At 44.7% G+C, this 21,554-nt stretch overlaps 1 protein-coding gene across 1 annotated transcript in view; it reads left to right on the forward strand.

The window, feature by feature from the left end:
- sev (receptor protein-tyrosine kinase sevenless) overlaps positions 1-21,554 on the forward strand; it is a gene marked incomplete at its 5' end in the record, with an annotated part of 43,098 nt that overhangs the window by 10,688 nt on the left and 10,856 nt on the right. The window contains 25 exon segments of the mRNA XM_076207586.1: positions 72-381; positions 708-908; positions 1,800-1,949; positions 2,678-2,841; positions 3,317-3,450; positions 4,483-4,656; positions 5,031-5,231; positions 6,173-6,362; positions 6,631-6,777; positions 6,911-7,069; positions 7,812-8,161; positions 8,801-8,983; positions 9,999-10,274; positions 10,777-10,976; positions 11,235-11,333; positions 12,009-12,415; positions 13,233-13,418; positions 14,066-14,283; positions 14,458-14,811; positions 15,259-15,426; positions 15,864-16,062; positions 16,575-16,763; positions 17,532-17,750; positions 19,852-20,010; positions 20,621-20,763. Of these exon segments, the coding sequence (XP_076063701.1) occupies positions 72-381; positions 708-908; positions 1,800-1,949; positions 2,678-2,841; positions 3,317-3,450; positions 4,483-4,656; positions 5,031-5,231; positions 6,173-6,362; positions 6,631-6,777; positions 6,911-7,069; positions 7,812-8,161; positions 8,801-8,983; positions 9,999-10,274; positions 10,777-10,976; positions 11,235-11,333; positions 12,009-12,415; positions 13,233-13,418; positions 14,066-14,283; positions 14,458-14,811; positions 15,259-15,426; positions 15,864-16,062; positions 16,575-16,763; positions 17,532-17,750; positions 19,852-20,010; positions 20,621-20,763 (5,180 nt within the window).

Raw genomic sequence — 21,554 nt, forward strand, 5'->3', positions numbered from 1 at the left:
GCAACACTGTTTTTATTTCCATTTTACTTTGTTGATGACGTGGCAACACTGTTTTTGTTTATCCCTCGAAGGCCTGGCCATCCACCAGGGCGTCGGGGTCGTCTTCTTCGGAGACACGGAAGGCTACCTCCGGATGCTGCGGCTCAACAACGGTCAAAACTGGACCTTACTCTCTCCCAACAACCTCCACGGCTCCCCTCTGAGCCTCTCCATGGACTGGCTCTTCGTGCGGCTCTACTTCGTGGTCCGGCTCAAGTCTCCCGGCTCGCAGCTCTGGCAGGTCTGGAGATGTGACCTGGAAAAGCGACCAGCGGCCTCGAAAATGGTCGTTAGTGAGCTTCACTACGAGCCCAAGCAGTTGCAAGCGGATCCTTTTAATGGGTGAGTCACTCAGAGGAGGGTGCTTTTCCTACCAAACTCTCTCCATTCTCTACCCCTCCCCCTTCTTCATCACTCCCTCACTCCCTCACTCCCTACCCCTGGGGATCCCCTAAGGATCTGCAGCTGTTCCCAGGGGATACGAAGACGGTGAAATGATCTTAAGGAGGATAGGAAACAGTGAGTCACTGTAGTAGTGTTTGATATCAGCCGGAGGAACCTCATGGTCCAGACAAAAGAACACAAAGATCTTCGAGTCCCGAACTTCTTCGAAAAAATCGCAAAGAATCTCCACACTTTCATAACGTTTCTTCTTCCTCCTCCTCCAGGTATCTCTGGTGGATCTCGGAGGACCTCGACGGAGGGCTCTACCGCCTGGACCTCGGCCTCGACCACGAAGGAGAAATTCATCTCCCTCGACAGGTCCTCAAGTCTCCGGACCTCGGGGGACTCACCTTAGATCCTCCGAACTTCCGGGTCCTCGTGGCCAATCGCAAGAACAACACGATGCTGGCGGTCACCCTCGACGGGTCAGTGAACGAGATCGTTAATTCCTACTTCAGGTGGTTCCTCAGGTCAAGACCACCAAAGTCACACACACACACACACACACACACACACACACACACACACACACACACACACACACACACACACACACACACACACACACACGCGCGCGCGCGCACGCACGCACACGCACACACTAATTCGACCCTCCTGAATAAAATACGGACTTGATGGAGTAGACTACAATACTTACACCACGATAAGCTGATGTCGGGGGAACAAATGGTCTCTTTTGTACATATCCCCGTGGTTCAGTTGGTAGCGTTGTAGGCTCGAGTTGGTCTAGTGTCTAATTTGTGGTTCGTCATGCCAAGATCACTGAAGAAGTACTTACCTCTTTTGTTTACTCAAATTGATTAACCAAACCCAACCTGCCCTAACTTAACCTAAACTAAACCTAACATAACCTAATCTAAATATAACTTAAACTTTACCTAAACCTAACCTAAACCGGACCTAAGCCTAATCTAATCCAACCTAACCTAATCCAGCCTGTCCCAACCTAACTCAACCTAACACAACCTAACACAAACCAAACCTAACCTAACCCAACCCAGCCCAACCCAACCTAACCCGACCCAACCCGACCCAGCCTAACCCAAACTTAACCTAACCCAGCCTGTCCCAACCTGACTCACCCTAACTCAACCTAACATAAACCAAACCCAACCAAACCTAACCCAAGCTTAACCTAACTCTGCCTGTCCCAACCCAATTCAACCTAACACAAACCAAACCCAACCAAACCTAACCCAACCAAACCTAACCCAACCCTAACCCAACCTAACCTAACCTAACCTAACCTAACCTAACCTAACCTAACCTAAAGTCCTGTTCTCCATCCTCCACAGTACCTCGACGACAGACCTGCGCGCCAATACACAGCGGGCTTACTTCGCACAGCTGCAGTCCGTGGCGCATCTCAACAACCGGTTCTTCTGGACGGACGGCTCCGAAGTCTTCACCGAAGAACTCAACGATGGCACCTTCTACCACAACAGGTGAGCTCCTGCCGAAGACCCACTCGAGTGGGAGGCTGATCCCATGCTGTGGGTCGTGTTGATATCAACCAGCGCGAGTAATATTATTTTGCTTAATTAAAGTTGTCGTGTTCAGTCGATTTTTGGCGTTGTAGTTTCGAGTGGTTTTTGTGTACTTATTTTTATTAGTTTTGTCAGGATTATTGATATTGTTATCATAAATACTTTTTGTCGTCTACACTCAAAGTTAGATGTACCAATTTTCAATTTTCTGTTGCTCTTCATTGTTGTCAATCAATTCGTGCCATTAGCTTCCAGATCTTTCAATCCACCGCTCTTCTCGGAAAAAAAGAATATTGAGTGACTGACTACTAGATCTTTGTTTATGATAATGTCAGTGTATGAATTTCACTTTGTCTGTTTGTCCGAGAGAGAGAGAGAGAGAGAGAGAGAGAGAGAGAGAGAGAGAGAGAGAGAAATTCTACCGTTATTTTGTATTAGTTTGTTAGTGAGGATGGAATGGATGGGAGTGGAATTTATCCCTTTATTTTTTGACTACCTCCCTTGTAAAGGGGGAGGGAAAGCCCTTGATATATGTATGTATATATTTTAATTCTATTATATATGTATGTATGTTTTTATGTATTTTAATTCTATTATATATGTATGTATGTTTGTATTTTAATTCTGTTATATATTTATGTATGTATGTATTTTAATTATATTATATATTTTTTCCACCTCTGTAGCTACGGATTTGACGCCGGAGGAAGCCTGGGCTCCCTCTTGGCCGTCCACAAGTCGACGCAGCCTATCCCGGTGCCTCTGAACCCGTCGCAGAGGGTGCAGGCCATCTTCACGCGCACCTCGGCCGTCATCAGCTGGGATCCACCCGTACCGCCGGCGCTCATCGGTATGTTCGCGGGCGGACGGGTTAGGCATGAGAGCCTCTGCAGGGCCTCGGGGATGTGAGGTCGTGGGATGGGTTTACTGGCGTCATTTGTTAAATGCGTTAACGGGACTTGAACCGCCATTTATATGGGTTTTCGCATATAGACTTCAGGGGTTACTAGTCCGCCCGTCCACTATATATGTGTATATATATATATATATATATATATATATATATATATATATATATATATATATATATATATATATATATATATATAATATATATACTGTATATGAGGGATGTAGGTATATTATTTGCGGATATCTTGACTATTTTGTCTAGGCATTGGGTTGAAAAGGGTTCATTTCCACAAAATAGTGACATGTTTTGTAGTTAATATTCTGACAAACGACAGAAAATTTATGTTCATTAGTGACAAAAAAAAAAAAAAAAAAAGTCATCAAGTTCCTCCTCAACCTCTGCTCCCGTGCAGGTGTCGGTGCGTGGCAGAAATGGAGTTACGAGGTCCACCTCGAGGATGGCGTTAGGGTGATCTACAAGGAGAACATCACCCAGTCCCGCTACCAGGCCTTGAACCTTCGTCCCAACACTTATTATTCCATAAAGGTGAGTGGAGAGAGAGAGAGAGGGAGAGAGAGAGAGAGAGAGAGAGGGGGGGGGAATGGAGGAAAGAATATAAAGGAAAAAGAGAGACAGAAGTAGACAAAGAGAGAGAGAGAGAGGTAGGGGAATGGAGGAAAGAATAGAAGGAGAGAAAAAGAGGTGAGACAGAAGGTGTAGACAAAGAGAGAGAGAGAGAGGTAGGGGAATGGAAGAAAGAATAGAAAGAGAAGAAAAAGAGAGGAGAGACAGAAGACGTAGACAAAGAGAGAGAGAGGGGCGTAGGGGAATGGAGCAAAGATTAGAAAGAGAGGAAAAAGAGAGGAGAGACAGAGGGAGTAGACAAAGAGAGAAAGAGAGATAGGGAGAAGGGGTGGAAATAAAAGAAATAGAGAGGAGTGGAATGGAGGAAAGAATAGAAAGAGAGGAGAGACAGAAAGAGAGAGAGAGAGATGTCGAGTCAGCCACAAATAAACGAAATTAGAATAAGAAGAGGAATTTGTCCATTTTTATGAAATAAACGACACATAGAAAACGGAATCTGGTTGTATAGTTGAAAGAAGAAGAAAAATTATCGCAGATTTTCATTTTCATTATTCAATCTCTTTCTTCTTTTTTCTTCTTATTATTATGTACAGGAACGTTCCTATTCTGGTTAAATAGACAGCACGTAGAAAATGCAATCCTATTGTATATTCGAAAGAAAATAAGAAAATAGATCATTTCAATTATCTTTATCAACTTCCAATTATCATCGTACGCTCCAGGTCTCAATATCGTTTCGTTGTGGGTTCGAATCCTGCACTCCTCACCAATTCCCAACAGTGACTGGTAGTTACCTGCCCTAACAGTTTCTCAAAGCGTATCATAGGGAAAATAAGAACACAAGAATGAAGGACACTGCAAGAGACCATAAGGCCTACACTAGGCAGTTCCACGTCCATTACCACCTGTCATCCCCATCCATGTGACGGCTTCGGCCGTAGCTACTCAGCGCCTCCTGGCGTAGGCTCCTCATCCTTATCTTATTCACTACAGGTCCGAGCTTATTCCCCAGGGGGCAAAGGCCCCTGGTCGGAGCCTTTTCACGGGAGGACTTTGGCCACGGGGGAAAAGACGCCCCAACTCGTGTGGGCGACCCTCGGGGGAGTTATGGTCTCCGACGTCGTGGGGAACAACGCCACTAAGCTCCTGTCGCAGGAGACCATAAAGGTAAACGATCTCAAAAAGGTTCCTCTGATGAGACAAAGAAGGAAAAAATCCCCAGTTCACCTCCCCTACCCTGGAAGTCTCACTCAGAAAAAAAAAAAAAATCCCAGTTTACCTTCCCACTCTGGAAGTCTCACTAAAAAAAATCCCAGTTCACCCTCCCACCCTTGAAGTCTAAAGAAAAATAAATAAATAAATAGATAAAATAAAATAAATTAATAAATCCCAGTTCACCTCCCCACCCTGGAATTCTCACTTGATAAACCACCATAACTTCTTTTAACTTCTCGCAAACGTGTAACACAATGCAACTTACCGTAACTCAGTGTAACACCCTTTCCCCCCGTTTTCTCTCTCACCTCGCCTTCCTTCTGCAGACCCAGCTGAAGAACGGGCAGATCGTGGACTTGACGTTTTTTCGTAGTTCTCTGGTCATGGCCGTGAGCAACCAGAGCATCCACGTTCTCGACATGAAGACTCTCGAACTGGAAGCACTCTCGGGGACCCACGGTGCCATGAGCGTCGCCGTCGACTGGTTCACGGCAAGGGTCTTCTGGGCCAACCCTTACAAGCAAATGGTGAGTTCCCCCAGCCCTTCCAGGACCTTCAAGGTCCTTCCCTCTCCTTTAACCCTTTATGGACCTTCTAGGGCCTTCTCATTCCTCGAAGGTCCTTCACTCTCCTTTAACCCTTTCTGGACCTTCAAGGTCCTTCTCATTCCTAGAAGGTCCTTTCCTCTACTTTAACCCTTTCTAGATCTTCAAGGTCCTTCCCTCTCCTTTAACCCTTTATGGACCTTCTAGGGCCTTCTCATTCCTCGAAGGTCCTTCACTCTCCTTTAACCCTTTCTGGACCTTCAAGGTCCTTCTCATTCCTAGAAGGTCCTTTCCTCTACTTTAACCCTTTCTAGACCTTCCAGGGCCTTCCCATACCTTCTTAGCCTTTTCCATGCTTTCCAGCATTTTCACATTCCTTCCAGGGCCTTTCAGAAACTTGATCCAAAATTTTATGTACTGGAAGGTAATTCCTAAATGGTCACACTCCTGTAACAAACCAATTCATTACTATTTCAGTCTTTTGAAAATAATTTGAGTGTCCCTATGGAAAAAATGATTTGAGTTTCTCCGAGGAAAAAAGGAATTTGAGTGTCTCAGAGAGAAAAAGAGTTTCAGTCCCCCAGAAAGAAAGAGTTTCAATGTTTCTGAGGAAAAAAAAATCTGAGTGTTTCTGAGGAAATATCAATTTCAATGTCTCTGAGGGAAAAAAGAATTTGAGTGTCTCAGAGCAAAAAGTAATTTGACTATCTCAGAAAAAAGAAGTGAGTGTCTCTGAAGAAAATAACTGAGTATCTGAGTAAAAAAGAATTTGAGTATCTCGGAGCTAAAAAAAAAATGTGTCTAAGTAAAAAAGAAAAAAAAAGAATTTGAGTATCTCTAAGTAAAAAAAAAAAAAAAAAAAATTGAGTGCCTCTGAAGAACCACGAAAGCCTGTGTCCACTGACTCCTGCTCCTTTGGCCAGATCGGCTGGTCCCACCTGCAGGACGGGACCCACGGACTCCTGGGTCCTGTGACCAGCGCTGGGGAAGTTCGCGTCGACAGTACACGTGGTGCCATCTACTGGACGACCACCCAAGCTCTCTACCGGGCGTCGCTCTCTGGGAAGAACTTACAGACCATCCATCAGGAGGGGCTCTTCAGCGGGAAACAAGGTGAGGAGGATGTGGATGTCAAGAGAGCAGTAAGGAGGAGGAGGAGGACGAGGAGGAGGAGGAGGAGCAGGAGGAGACGTCAAGGGAGCAATGAGGTGGAGAGGGAAGTGGAGACGTTTAACTGAATCATCATCATCATCATCATCATCATCATCATCATCATCATCATCATCATCATCATCATCATCATCATCATCATCATCATCATCATCATCATCATCATCCTTCTTATTGATTCATGTTTGCATTTGTATATTCCTTTCTCCAGTCTACGGCCTCACTTTGGACGTGGAGAACTCTTTCGTCTGGTGGATCGTCCGGGACGCGTCCGGGTGCCAGCTTTTTCGCGCCACAGCATCCGGAGACAAGGTCATCACCTCCCCCGGGTCGCCCTTGCAGCATGACGTCAAACCAGGTTAGTTAACCTCGGGCAGTTAGCACTTTAACGAGGTTAGTCCCAGGCTGACATTGCAAGTAATACTTTTTTTTTTTTTTTTTTACTTTTTTTTTTACTTTTTGGATTTTTGGATTTTCCTTTTTTCCCCCAGGGCCTCTGGTGTACCTGAGTGACCGCCTCCTCTGGCTGGGGGACGAAGGCAACGTCATCTTCTCAGATACGAACTTGAACAACTCCGCCTCTCTGTCGCCAGCGCCCTTCAACATCACCCGCTTCGTGGTCGTCCACTCCTCCCTGCAGCTCTACCCTGGTGAGTGAGTAGTGTCCTTTGCGCGTACTCCCCTCCAAAGGCACCTTCACACTGGGTCCGTTTCCGTCAACACTTGTGTGTTTATTTGCCTAGACTGCATCACATTGGGCTGATTTACGTCAATTTTTTTTTTTTTTTTTTTTTTTTTGCGTAGACCGCATCAAAAGGGGTCGATTTCCGTCAATCTTTTTGGAGTTCTTTTGCGTAGACCGCTTCACACTATATCGATTTCCGTCAATCTTTTTGGAGTTCTTTTGCGTAGAAACGACTTTGGTTACATTTTTTGTTCGAATCTCCAGATGTCAAATTGTGAATATTTGTGAATATTATATATGCATATATTAGCAGTGTACATTATAAAACTTGTTCTTCATATTTTAGTTTAGATTTCTTACTGAAGGCGCGTAGCAGTAATAGGAAGGCACATTTATACTGTAACTTATAAAAGGTTTCTATCTTCAAGAAGCGATGTACCTTATATACTGGAGCACATTATCTTTCCGAACGGGCTAGAGCGTCGCTACTTGCGGCGAAGGTCGAAGTGACGGTGGTTCGAACCCTGCCACCGGCGAGTTGGACCAAGGGCATGGTTCATTAGATTCAAGGCTACAAAGTCCTCTGTAAGGGGCACCGTCCTAGCCTCCTGATAGGGGAAGTTCGGGACGTTAAACCGAATCACAGTATAATGTGTGTTGTATATTATGATTTGGTTAGTAAATTAAGCTTTGTATTTCTTTGACAGATAACATAGAGAACCCTTACGTGATTCCGAAGGCAGTGAATGTATCCACTGTGAGGACGATTGGCGTTTGGGACAATTTCACCATCGATTGGAACGCTACCGAACCCACTGACTTCGGCGAAATCATTTACGACGTAGTCGTCGACGACGGGACGAAGAAGTACTCTTACCAGACCAACACGACTAGTGTCCCTTTCGAGGCTAGCCTCGCGCCTCACACCACTCTTCGAGTGTCCTTGCGAGGCTACACCAACTGGGGGATCGGAAGTCGGGTTGTGACCAACGTCACGTCGCCTCAGTCTTACCCTGAAGAACCGACACAGCTCAGAACCTTCGTGGACTTGACCGAGGTGAGTTCTCCTTCTTGTCTGAACCGAAAAGGTTCTTGAAAGTGTATAGAATCGTCTGCGTGGTCTAAATCCGTAGATTTTTTTTTATAAAATCGTCTGCATTGTGGGTCCCTCTGTGTGGTCTGAACCCACAAATAATTATGAAAGTTCTACAGTGTCCTCAGTCTGTATGATTAGCACACAGGATTTTACTGGAGATAACTAAATATCTGGTTGTCATTGTTTGATTTTTATTTTTTCCTTATTTTTCAAAATGGCGTTCTTTAAGCTGAATGAAATCGTCTGGCATTAAGCAAGACGAAATGTTTAAAAATTAGCCTGAAAATAAACAGCGGATTGACGCAACTGACCGGGTTTTGGTCCACCAGAGGTTTTTCACTTCCCACAGCGCGGGAGTGGGGATGGTGAGGACTGAGTGTGAACCGAAGTTTGTTTATTTTTCCCGAACTCAACACATCCCCCTTGAGGTCGACATGACCCATTTCTCGTCCTCGAAATTTTTCCCGAACTCAACACATCCCCCTTGAGGTCGACATGACCCATTTCTCGTCCTCGAAATTTTTCCCGAACTCAACACATCCCCCTTGAGGTCGACATGACCCATTTCTCGTCATCGAGTTGACACTCTTCTTCTCGCAGGGCAACGACGAGGTTGTCCTTCGCTGGTCTCCCCCGAGGAGGACGAACGGGGTCATCGTCAAGTACGAGGTCATCTTTTGCATCTCGGGCCTCGACTCGTCGTGCGAGAACGTCTCCGTCAACGGATCCGTCCTCGAGTATTCGGTTCCCTCTCCAGGAACCGGTCACACCTTCAGGTTCAAGGTGAGTCCCAGGGATGAATCCGCGACATAACGTAACGAGACAAATGTCCACAGGCAAAATACCAAGAGACAAAATTCCACAAGAAAAAAAAAATGCCACAAGACAAAATGTCTACAGACAACACACCATGAAACAAAATTCCACGAGAGAGAATGACCACCGACAAAATGCCACATGACAGAATATCCACAGACAAAATGCCACGAGACAATGTCCACAGACGAAATGCCACAATCCAAAATGCCACTCGACAGAATGTCTACAGACGAAATACCACAAGACAAAATGCCAATCGACAGAATGTCAACAGACAAAATGCCACAAGACAAAATGTCCATAGACGAAATGCCAGAAGATGATTGTCATCTTTGTAATAAAGTAAAAGGTTTCTCTTCATTAATACTTTTATCATTATTAAAATTTTACACTTTTTAGCGGGGTGGGATTTGGAAGAAAAATTAAGGAGACACGTGAGTGTTAAGAATTCATGAAAAGGAGGAATGGAGTGAAAAAGGGTCAGTCCGTGAGTGAATTAGAGAATGACCCTTATTGCGCAGGGTCATTAGAACCCCGTGACACGTAGGCTAGGTCACATGCAAATCAGGTCACACAGGAAGGTGACCCTGACGTCATCGAACTCAGTTACTTTGACCCAACCTTGCGTCGACTTGCGCATGAGCTTACTTTGTACGTTGAAACTTAATTGAGGATCTGTTATTTTCACATTCTTGTCTAATTATCTATTATTATAATTTATGTATTTATTTCTTCGTTTTTTACGTATATGTTACTCTATTTTATTTTTGTTTCATTTTAAATTAATTCTGTTTCATTTCATTTCATTTTTATTCTATTTTAATTCTATTTAATTTGATTTTGTTTTTATTTTATTCTATTTTTATTCTAACTCTTGTATTTCATTTTTTGGTCAATTTATTTGTTTATGTGTTTTGTTTAGGGACTGTGAATCTGCAGTATGTTGTTTATTTATTGACTTCTTCCTCTCCTCTAAAAGGTCCGAGCCTTCACGGCAATTGGAGGTGGACCTTACAGCAAGGAGATCTTGGTCTCCACCTCCCTCCACCGCCCACTACCACGCCTCCTGATCTCCCAGACCTCCAAGCATCTCCTGGGGACCTACGATGCAGACGCCAATGTCGTCTCCAGTCTATATGACGACACGGCCGGAGAGGCGAAAGTCTCGGCGCTTTTGAGCAACAGCACTGCTGTTTGGATGGACGGGGATTCCGATATTCATGTCACCGATCTCAAATCTAATTTCACCCAAAGAGTACGTTGTCGATAGTGTTTATATAATTGTATTTGTGTGCGTGTGTGTGAGAGAGAGAGGTGCATAGTACGATCATGTCCCTAACTCCAAGTAAACAATAGCTGTCTAAGGGTAAAGGAAGGGGCGTGGCCTGTCAAGTGACGTCATATCGCTCTGTCCTATCACATAATGTCTGACAGATGACGTCATGTCGACTCAGACTTCATTATTTTTCCTATTCCGTCTATTACTTTATATATTTCTTAATAGTATATGATATATAATTAAAAGATAACACTTTTTCGTATATTTATCAGTGAAATAAAACAAAGACAAATCATAAATGAGATTAGAAGAGATGGGAAATTTCAGAGTAGATAAAAACGAGAACAGACGAAATAGACATAAACCGACATTTTGATCATACGGAGAGACTGTTATCACTCGCAGTGCGCTTCCATTTCTAAGTACTACAGCGAGACCCATATCGTCCTCACGAAGTCCCCTCGTTCTCTTTCTTCAGCTTCAGCGCCTTCAAGGATCAGGTGTCGACCTCGGAGTCGACTGGCTGAGCGAGTCGGTCATCTGGGCAGAAACGGACTCGGCCGACTCGAGGAAGATTAACCTCAGAAGCCTCGATCTTAATTTCCACGAACTTAAGGATCTCAGGAACCTTCACTTAGACCGGACGCTGATCAAGACGACCGTGGAACCTCTGAGTGGGTAGGTCACGACGCTATCTGCTTTGGTGGATTAAGATCATGTCTACATGCTAGTGCACACACACGCGACACACACACACACATACACACACACACACACATATATATATATATATATATATATATATATATATATATATATATATATATATATATATATATATATATATATATACATACATATAGATAGATAGATAGGTAGATATATAGTTAATACTGAACCAATTTTCGAAAAAAAAAAGTTTTTGTTTTCTTTCAGCCTCGTGTATCTAATGGCCGAGGGCAAGCGCAGCGTCCAGCTTACAGTGGCTTCCCTAAGAGACAACGACGTCTACGAATTCTTCACGCAGAGGAAAAGGTGCGGAAGTTGGGCCTCGTCCTTCGAGTATTATTTTATTTATCTATTTTCTTTTCTTTGTGGATGAAGCAATGCAGCAAGATATAGCCCTACCGTGGAGGTGCTGTGCCTTGCTGCATTGTTTCTGGCCCGACCAGTGGGCGGAAGGCAGGGATGTCCCTTTATCCACAAGGACCCAAGATAAAAAGAAAGGTTAAAGGGGTAGAAATGTGAACTAGTAGTGTGGGTAGAAACAGACTGGACCCTAGATACTTTCTAGAATGTTGAACAAGTAGCCAGACTAGCTCATAGATACTAGAAAGTGTTTAGAAACAGACTGGAGCCTAGATACTTTCTAGAATGTTGAACAATTAGCCAGACTACTTCATAGATACTAGAAAGTTTTTAGAGAGAGACTAGAACCTAGATATTTTCTAGCAGTTTGATCCAGAAGTATAATTAGGTAGTCTAGTGCCTAGATACCATCTAGAATATTGGACAAGTAGCCAGATTAACTCAAAGATACTAGAAAGTGTTCAGAGACAGACAAGTACACTCTTTAGGATGGTGAAGCAGTTGTGTAATTAGAGACAGACAACAGCCTAGATACTTTCTAGCAAATTGATCCAGGAGTATAATTAGGCAATCTAGTGCCTAGATACCTTCTAGAATGGTGAAGAACTTGATCCTTCACAGGTCGTCTTCGTGCAGCAGTTGTCGAGGAATTCAGGGCCTTACAGGAGGAATCGCCCTCGACTACCTTCCCCTCTCCTCCTCCTCTTCCTCCTCTTCCTCCTCCTCCCCAGTCTCCTCCTCCCTCTCAGCCTCCCTCTTCTCCTCCCCTTCCCCGTTCCCCTCCTCTGGCCAACACCACCCTCCATCTACCCACACGCCCTCCTCCTCGTCCTCCTCGTCCTCCTCCTCTTCGTTCTCGTTCTCGAAGTCCCAACCTGAACATCGAGTGTTCTTGGCGACTTCGGCCAGACGTTCTTCGGGAGATGCAGGATCTACCGGGAAGTCTTCGCTGTCTCATCCGGTCTACCGGACGGACATGGTCGCTTGTAACTGCCATCCGATCTTCGACCCGGCAAAGTACGGACTCGGTAAGTACCCCCCGGTACTTGAATACCGGTCACAAGCCCATTTCTCAGGTCCCTGTTACTCTTGTCACTTTTCTTATAACCGGTTCCCGCCCTACGAAGTGGATAAGCATGATAGCCTCTGTAGGACCACTGGGATGTGTTAGTCCTCACTTTGAACTTAACATAAATATTATTTAAGTCCAGAAACAAAGGAGCATCCTTGCCGCTTTTACTTCTTTCGAGTTGGGCACGGATCGTGGAAGGCGATTGTTTAACACTATACCAGTAAAAGTGGAGTGGATGCCCTTCTGTCTCTGTACGCCTTTATGTGAGTCCTTATATTGAACTTAACATATGCAAGTCCCAATTTTGACTTAACATATACGATTCCTCATTTTGAACTGAACACATGTGATTCCTTATTTTGGACTTAACATATGTGATCCCCATTCTCAACTTAACATATATGATTTCTCATTGTGGACTTAACATATGTGATTCCTCATTGTGGACTTAACATACGCGATTCCTCACTTTGAATCTAAAGGGCCATTTACACGGTCTAACAGTTTGACAAACCCGGTTTGTCAAACAAGTGTTTGAAGTGATGTTTGACCGTGTGAATAGGGTATTTGGTTGTAAAACACGTTCGACAAACGTGTTTGACGACCAAATACCCCATTCACACTGTCAAACATCACTTCAAACACTTGTCTGACAAACCGGGTTTGTCAAACTGTTAGACCGTGTAAATGGCCCTTAACACATTTAACAACTTCATAACCGCTTGTGTTCGTTACCCTCCCACTGTACGATCTCACGGGTACTCCTTCTTCAGGACCTTGCCGCGAACTGGCGACCGACTCCACGCACCTCTACTGCTACTCGCCGGACACAGCCACCCTAGCGTGGCTCCCCAAGGGTGGCCTCCCCAAGGGCACCGGGGAGAAACACCTCAGGGTACAGAGGAACATCGATCTGGCCTCCTTCGTCCCCCTCGATGTGGCCTCGCAACCTCTCCCAGGTATTAAGCAAGGTTCTCTCTCCTGTGTGGGTCCTCTGGGTTTTGTGTAGGGATGTTGACGGGTTGAATTAGCGGTCGAGATTGGTACCACTATACCGTCCAGCCGTGTGTATGTGTCTGTTTGTGTGTGTGTGTGTGTGTGTGTGTGTGTGTGTGTGTGTGTGTGTGATTCACCATGGTCTTGGATCACGTGTTGTACTCGTGATCGACAGCTATTTCCCTCCCAGAAGAGAGCTCAGATCTCACATATGACTGATCTGTGGGTAATGTAGCCTTACACGCGCGCGCACACACACACACACACACACACACACACACACACACACACACACACACACACACACACACCCAACTCCTCGCCAACGAGAGTTGGAGTAACGGCTCGCAGCGCAGCGATACTGAGATTATATCATCCTTGGGCGGGATTCGAACCCGGACCTTCGTAATGGCAGCCGGGAACTCTACCAACCGCGTGTGTGTGTGTGTGTGTGTGTGTGTGTGTGTGTGTGTGTGTGTGTGTGTGTGTGTGTGTGTGTGTGTGTGTGTGTGTGTGTGTGTGTGTGTGTGTGTGCCTAGTTGTACTGTAGTAACCGCAGGCCCCTCTTGCTCACTCAACAACACCTTGACCCGGCGTGTTGACCTTCCAGACCCGAAGTGCCTCGTGGTGCCAGACTACGATGCCAAGCCAGATGTGGTCGGGAGCCACGCGACGGCCATCGCCTTCAAGATCCATCCGCCCAAGTCGGAGATGACCATTTGTCAGTCCTACATGACTCCTCCTGTGCAGTACACGATCTACTACGGCCCCCTGCACCACGGCCAGGGTCTCTCCTGTGCAGACGATGTCAAGAACTGCAAGAACCTGGTGAGTAGTGATGGTACTCCTAGGTTTGGAGTGTGAGGTTAGATGGTGTAGATTGGACCGGGAGGTTAGAGGACGTAGTTGCTTAGGTTTCCAGGTCCGTTGGTCCAATGCAGAAGAGTCGAACGATTCTCTATTTTTTTTCTCTTTTTTCATTATTTTTTTCTTCTTCTTCAGACGACGACCAAAGACATGATCACGGTGGAAAACCTGACCCCATACACGCACTACGTCTTCCGCGTCGCCGCTGAGACGGTCTACAACCGGCGCCTGGGGGTAATGGTTCCCCTGGGACCCGAGGCCAAGGTTAAGACGAAGGCCAAGGCCCCCGACAGTGTCCGAAGGATCACGGCGCTCCCGCTCTCCCCTGAGGAGATCCTCCTCGAGTTTGAGAGTCACACTCGAGGGCTCATGTACCAGGTCCACTTCAAGACGGACGGGTCCATCCCGGGGTCCATGCGGTCCAACACGGGGGACCAGAGGATCATCAAGAAGGTCATCACCAAGCTGCGACCGGCCACCAAGTATACGGTCAGTACTCTCTCTCTCTTTTTTTTCTTTTACTGGAGAGAAAGCTTGGGCTAATGAAATTATTGAACTATTTCGTTTTTTTTTTTTTTTTTTTTTTTACTTTTTTTTTTTTTTTTTGAGGGACTTTGGCTGATGAATTAACTTAACTAATTTATCAATATTTTTATTTATTCTTCATCTATCCCTATTTCTATCTATTTATGCATTTATCTATTTGTTCATTTGTTTATTTATTCAGTTATTGATTTATATCCTTACTTATTTGTTTGATTGTATATGTATTTATTTGTTTGCATATTTATTTATTTATCTGTTTATCTGTTTTCTTACTTATTTACTTATCAATTTATTTTTTATATATTTATTTTATTTTCTTATATATGTATTTTATTCGTTTATTTTATTTATTTATTTACTTATTTTGTTTATTTTTTTGTCATTGAACAGGTGTGGGTTCGCCTCTTTTCGGAGGACCAACAGCTGCACAGTGACAGCCCCCAGGTAACAGTCTGGACCCGAGCCCCGCTGCCGCCCCTTGTCCTCGCTAATGCCACGGCCAACTCGCTCCTCGTGGCCTGGACGGCGCCGTCGGATGGGTCGGTCATTTTGCATGCAGTGAGTACCGCCCCCTGGATGCTTATCATTTGTTAATAGTTATGTCAATTTATTATTATTTACTGCTTACCTGTTTGTTTATTATTTAAATTTACCTATTTATTTATTTATTATCATTTATATTATTATAATTTTTATTCATTATATATATATGTATATATATATATATATGTATATATATATATCTTTTTTTCATCCGACCTAGTTATGGACCAAAAGGTCTCCTGTCGGCATGTTCCTCTTTTGTAATCCTCTGGTTGAGAGTTTTATTGATTTCTGGCCCAGTTTTTTTTTTTTTTTTTTTAACGAATTTATCGTTCGAGTTTAGTTTCCAGAACGAGATCTTCTGACACCGAACGATTTAAGGACACATGATGGCATCGCCTTTTCTTATTCTATTCTATTTACTTATTCTATTTTATCATCATTATTTCTAGATTCAGAGCATCAGCGACGGAGAAACCTTCTGGAACAAGACGAAGCTGTCGCCCACGACTCCTGGACAAGAATATTTCCAGAACTTTTCTGACCTCCGTCCTGCCTCGAGGCACTTGTTCCGCCTTCAAGTGACCTACCAGCAGAGTCGCCACTTGTATACTTGGCCTCAAGAACCTCTCTTCAATTATTCTACGCTCGGTAAGGGGCCCCGAGTTCGGAACTGGTCTGTTGTTGGTCTGGGTATGGATCGCGTGGATTGTTCTTTGTTGATGAAAATTGAGATACGTACACACACGCACATGCACACACATACGCGTACTTACATACACACGCGTACATACATACACACACACGTACATACATAGACACACGTACATGCATACACACATACACATAGACACACACGTACACATAGACACACACGTACACACATACGCATAGACACACACGTACACACATACACATAGACACACACATACACATAGACACACACGTACACATAGACACACACGTACACACATACGCATAGACACACACATACGCGTACATACATACACACACACGTACATACATAGACACACGTACATGCATACACACATACACATAGACACACACGTACACACATACACATAGACACACACGTACACACATACACATAGACACACACGCACACACACACACACATATACTGACGGTTCTAACCTCCGCAGGGGACGTGCCCAGCGCCCCGAGTAACATCGTGGCTCAACAAGGCGGCGGTGGGCGTGGTTGGAAAGTCCAGTGGCATGGGGCGGATCCCCACGGCACGCCCATTGTTGCCTACACCCTACAGGCGGCGCCCTACAACGAGGATATGCCAAGGGACAATCTCACCTTCGTCACCGTCTACAACGGCTCGAGTAAGTAGTCTGTGGACTTTGTGTCGAACTAATGATTTGACCCGAAGTATGAGCTTCGAAGTCTGTCCACGCGCAGGTGGGCGAGGCTTACAAGTGACGTCATGTCGTTGAATGTCTGTGTCGAACTAAAGATTTGACCCGAAGTATGTGCTTCGAAGTCTGTCCACGTGCAGGTGGGCGGGGCTTACAAGTGACGTCATGTCGTTGAATGTCTGTGTCGAACTAAAGATTTGACCCGAAGTATGAGCTTCGAAGTCTGTCCACGCGCAGGTGGGCGGGGCTTAGAAGTGACGTCATGTCGTTGAATGTCTGTGTCGAACTAAAGATTTAACCCGAAGTATGAGCTTCGAAGTCTGTCCACGCGCAGGTGGGCGGGGCTTAGAAGTGACGTCATGTCGTTGAACGTCTGAGAAGGACATGACGCCATGCTGGCTCGGAAAACAAACACGGAGGGATTTTTTTATATCCTTTTATTTATCTCTTTGATATGGGGAGGACCTTTTAAACAATAAAATCGCGTGGCGTTATTCAGAATAATATTTCTGGAGGGTGCAAATGGATTATTTTCATTAGTTTATTCAAAATAGTTGTATATTTCAAATCTATTTACTAATCTACCTGATCATAGTGTCTACGTAACTTTGTACATGGTTGTACAACGAAATAGTAAAATATATGTATATAAAACGATCGGTAAATTATTTTAGAAAATAATAATAATAAAATAAAATAAATAATCTCACCTAAGATCGTTCTTGTCTCCTACAGACAACTACTGGCCCCTGATGGACCTTGAAGCCTCGGACAGCTACCTGTTCCGAGTTCGAGCCCTGAATGCCATTGGGTATGGGCCCTGGAGTGAGCTTGACATCATCCACTTGATGCCCACAATGCTTCCTCAGAGTCCAGACCTCACAACCATCCTGGCATCCACCATCCCGACCTCCATCATCTTCTTTGGCGCCCTATTGGCTGCCCTCATCTATGGTAAGTGTCACTGGCCAATCACGAGAGACCCAGAACGTGACGTCGGAAGCCACGCCCCCAGTTTACTTTCCTGGCCAATCACGAGAGACCCAGAATGTCCCGTCGGAAGCCACGCCCCCAGTTTCCTTTCCTGGCCAATCACGAGAGACCCAGAATGTCCCGTCGGAAGATACGCCCCTAGTTTGTTTTCCTAGTCAATCACGAGAGACCTGTAGCCTTCGCAAACGTTCCTCTAGTCAATGGGAACCGTTCGGAAGTGATCGTGATTCGCCAGGAAAGAAAAAGGGGCGAGGCCTGTTTCGTCCCGAAGTAGTAGATAGTGTCGTGGTGTTTTTAGTCTGTGTTCCCGTGTACCAAATTCCCATTGCTTTAGACACCCATTGACTTTATCATGATACAACAGCCCAAACTCAAAGTCTGATGTACAGTCACGAATAAAAGTTTCGTTATTTTTTGACAAGTACGTGGCATATTTCCCATGTCGTGTTTAGCTTGTAGTTAGGTCATTTTCTTGAATAGAAAATAATTTTGATTTTTACATCATGAAAAACTCTGGATGGATGAAGACATTTGCTCGTGACTGTATATTTAATATTTTTCTTTGATTTTGTGTAGTTCAAATCTTTGCTTGTGGTTGTACATTCAAGAAAAAAAATCCTCGAATTTGCGCCTGAGAAATCGAGAGTTCTGCAGGAGATGCGTCGTTACTTACGGCGAAGGTTAAGGGGATGGCGGTTCGAGTCCTGCCACCGGCGAAGTTGAACCAAGGCACGGTTTATTAAATTCTACGCTACAAAGTCCTCTGTAAGGGGCACCGTCCTAGCCTTCCGACAGGGGGAGCTTGTGACGTTAAACCATATCAGTCATCAATTATCTTTATCACTATTATTTTGATGATGATGTTGTTGTTGTTGTCAATGTTGTTGTGTTTTGCGGTGCTGTCACCCTCCCAGACCTCAACCTGGCGTCGTTCTTAACAGTTCACACATGAAACAGGAAGTGATCTCCACTTTATGAAACTCTGTCAGGAATGGCGGTGCCCACAGGAGATCAGGGAGGGAGGGAGGGTGGCGCCAGGGGGGATGGGGGGAGGAGGAGGTACCTTCAGGAAGAACTTGAGAAGCGATGGTAAAGATCGAGATATCCCTTTAAGTAAAAGACGAGGTCTCCCTTTAAGTAAAAGGGAGCAACGACTGCAACAGCACTGTAGGAAAGAGGCCAAAGGCAAGGTATGGTGTACCGGGTGGCTACAAGAAATGAAAGTCAAATAGTGGGAAGTACACTGTAATCACTGATACCACTGACAACTAATACGTGTGAATACAAAGAGAGTTGGCTCCGAACTGACGCCAAGCTGCCAATTGGCGCGAAAAGACGTGCATCGCATTTGCGATATCCAATGTAATTACAATTATACACAATGATTACATATAATTACAATAAATAATAAAACAACAAAACATATGACAATTTTATAAAGAGGGGGAAACATATAATTCCCCAAATAAGCAACACACAAGTACAATGTACAATGATAATGGTATGGTGTACGACATACCACGCTAACACATCGGGATCCAGTGTATTTAACGTTTCGCCCAGTAGAGCTTCTTTAGAAATAACACATTTGACAGACATCTGACCCCGAGCTTGCGGGGGAGACAGGAACATGAAATTTGGGGGTAAACACAACTTACGAAAATTGCTTCTTACTCCGTTATCAGAATTGCTAGAGGTTTATTTATTGTAAAAAAAAAATCCAATGTTTTTGATTGATATTATCAATCATATATAAAACCAAATTCAAAACATCTTCGTTTCATAGTGCGGTTTCCATATTTTAATACATTCATGCATATACCAAAGGCTTTTTCCCCCTTACACGGGAGGTAGCAAAAAAAAAAATAATAATAAAAAAAAAGGCTCAAAAACCACTCCCACCCATTCCCTCCCCAACAATACTCCACTCCCCTCCACCCTCTTCCCTCCCTCTTATCTTGGCACCTCCTGGATGACGGGTCATCCCTGCATCTTGTCCACTGCCCTGGGTCAGAAACAGTATCGCTTCCTTCCATCAAAGACCTTTTTTTCGTCTTTCCAGTGATGCGGTGCACGGAAAAGAGGCGTTGCAAGGTCAAAGCAGCCATCAGCAGCCCCCATCGGTCCAGAGAGGTCGAGCTGGCCACATTGCGAGAGCTTCCGAGGAACAGCAATTTCGTCACAGAGACCAATGTCCTCTACAATCTGCAGACCTTCCCTGGTAGGTGATGATACGTGGAGGGAGTATGTGATAGTATCTCTCTTTCTCTCTCTCTCTCTCTCTCTCTCTCTCTCTTTCTCTCTTTCTTTCTATCCCTCTTTCTTTTTCTCTCTCTTTCTTTCTCTCTTTCTATCCCTCTTTCTTTTCTCTCTCTCTCTCTCTCTCTCTCTCTCTCTCTCTCTCTCTCTCTCTCTCTCTCTCTCTCTCTCTCTCTCTCTCTCTCTCTCTCTCTCTCTCTCTCTCTCTCCCCTCTCTCTCCCTCCCCCCTATCTCTCTCTTTCTGTCTCTCTATCTCTCTCTCTTTTTCTCTTTCTCCCTCCTCTTCCTTCATCATAGGGTAATCTCCCCACCTCTCATTTACGGATTTTTGGTGTTTCGGTCGGGGCGGGGGAGGGGGAAGTGGGGGTGTAAGAATTAGGAACAAAAATTAATTTCCAAACACAGCTCATTCGAATACCGACCTTTCAGCAAACCACAATTCAACAAATTCTACAATCTACGTAACCAACCGGGACCGCGCCTCTTTAACCAGAATTTTTCCACCCCGCCCGTCGTTGTAGACCCTCCCCCCGAGATGGTCCGCTCACACATTTCCATTTTCTATCGCCAGGCGACGACCTGGACCTCCCTCGGGTGTCACGGCACTGTATCACCTCGACCAAGTTCCTCGGCAGGGGCGCCTTCGGGGAAGTCTTCGAGGGAACAGCCAGGGGACTCCCTGGGATGCCTGACGTCACCAAAGTTGCCATCAAGGTGAGCAATCCGGGGGTGAAGTGGAAAACCCGCAGCCCCACAGTACCCGGCGACGGTCCTCGGGCCTCTCCATAGCAGAATTCTCTGGGAGGAGAATTTGGACTATTGTCTATGTAGTATCAGCTTGAGTTAGGACTGTTTACATGTATATATATACATATATGTATATATATATATATATATATATATATATATATATATATATAAATATATATATATATATATATATATATATATGTGTGTGTGTGTGTGCGTGTGCGTGTGCGTGTGCGTGTGTGTGTGTGTGTGTGTGTGTGTGTGTGTGTGTGTGTGTGTGTGTGTTACAACACACACTGAATGGTCCCCAGTACATAGATTTTTATCTTATCAACCACATTAAACATTTTAATTCCTTGTAAACACGATCGAGACTAACAAGGATCTCGATGGAAACATATTCGGAAGCTGATAAGCTATCGGGCGAGGACTCGAACCTAGCTGATACGTAATAAATGGACAGTAACTTAACCCATTGTGCAATGGGTTAAGTCGTCCATTTGTTACGTATCAGCTAGGTTCGAGTCCCCACTCGATAGTTTATCAGCTTCCGAATATGCTTACACTCAGCTCCTTGCTTGTGTGTGTGTGTGTGTGTGTGTGTGTGTGTGTGTGTGTGTGTGTGTGTGTGTGTGTGTGTGTGTGTGTGTGTGTGTGTGTGTGTGTGTGTGTGTGTGTGTGTGTGTGTGTGTGTGTGTGTGTTTGTTTGTTTTCATTCATTGTAGTGAGGTTAGAAGGTTCGAGATAATCTCGAG

The sequence above is a fragment of the Oratosquilla oratoria genome, chromosome 24 (assembly GCF_046742065.1).
Source record: "Oratosquilla oratoria isolate Oo_2021 chromosome 24, ASM4674206v1, whole genome shotgun sequence".
Taxonomy (NCBI): Eukaryota; Metazoa; Arthropoda; class Malacostraca; order Stomatopoda; family Squillidae; genus Oratosquilla; species Oratosquilla oratoria.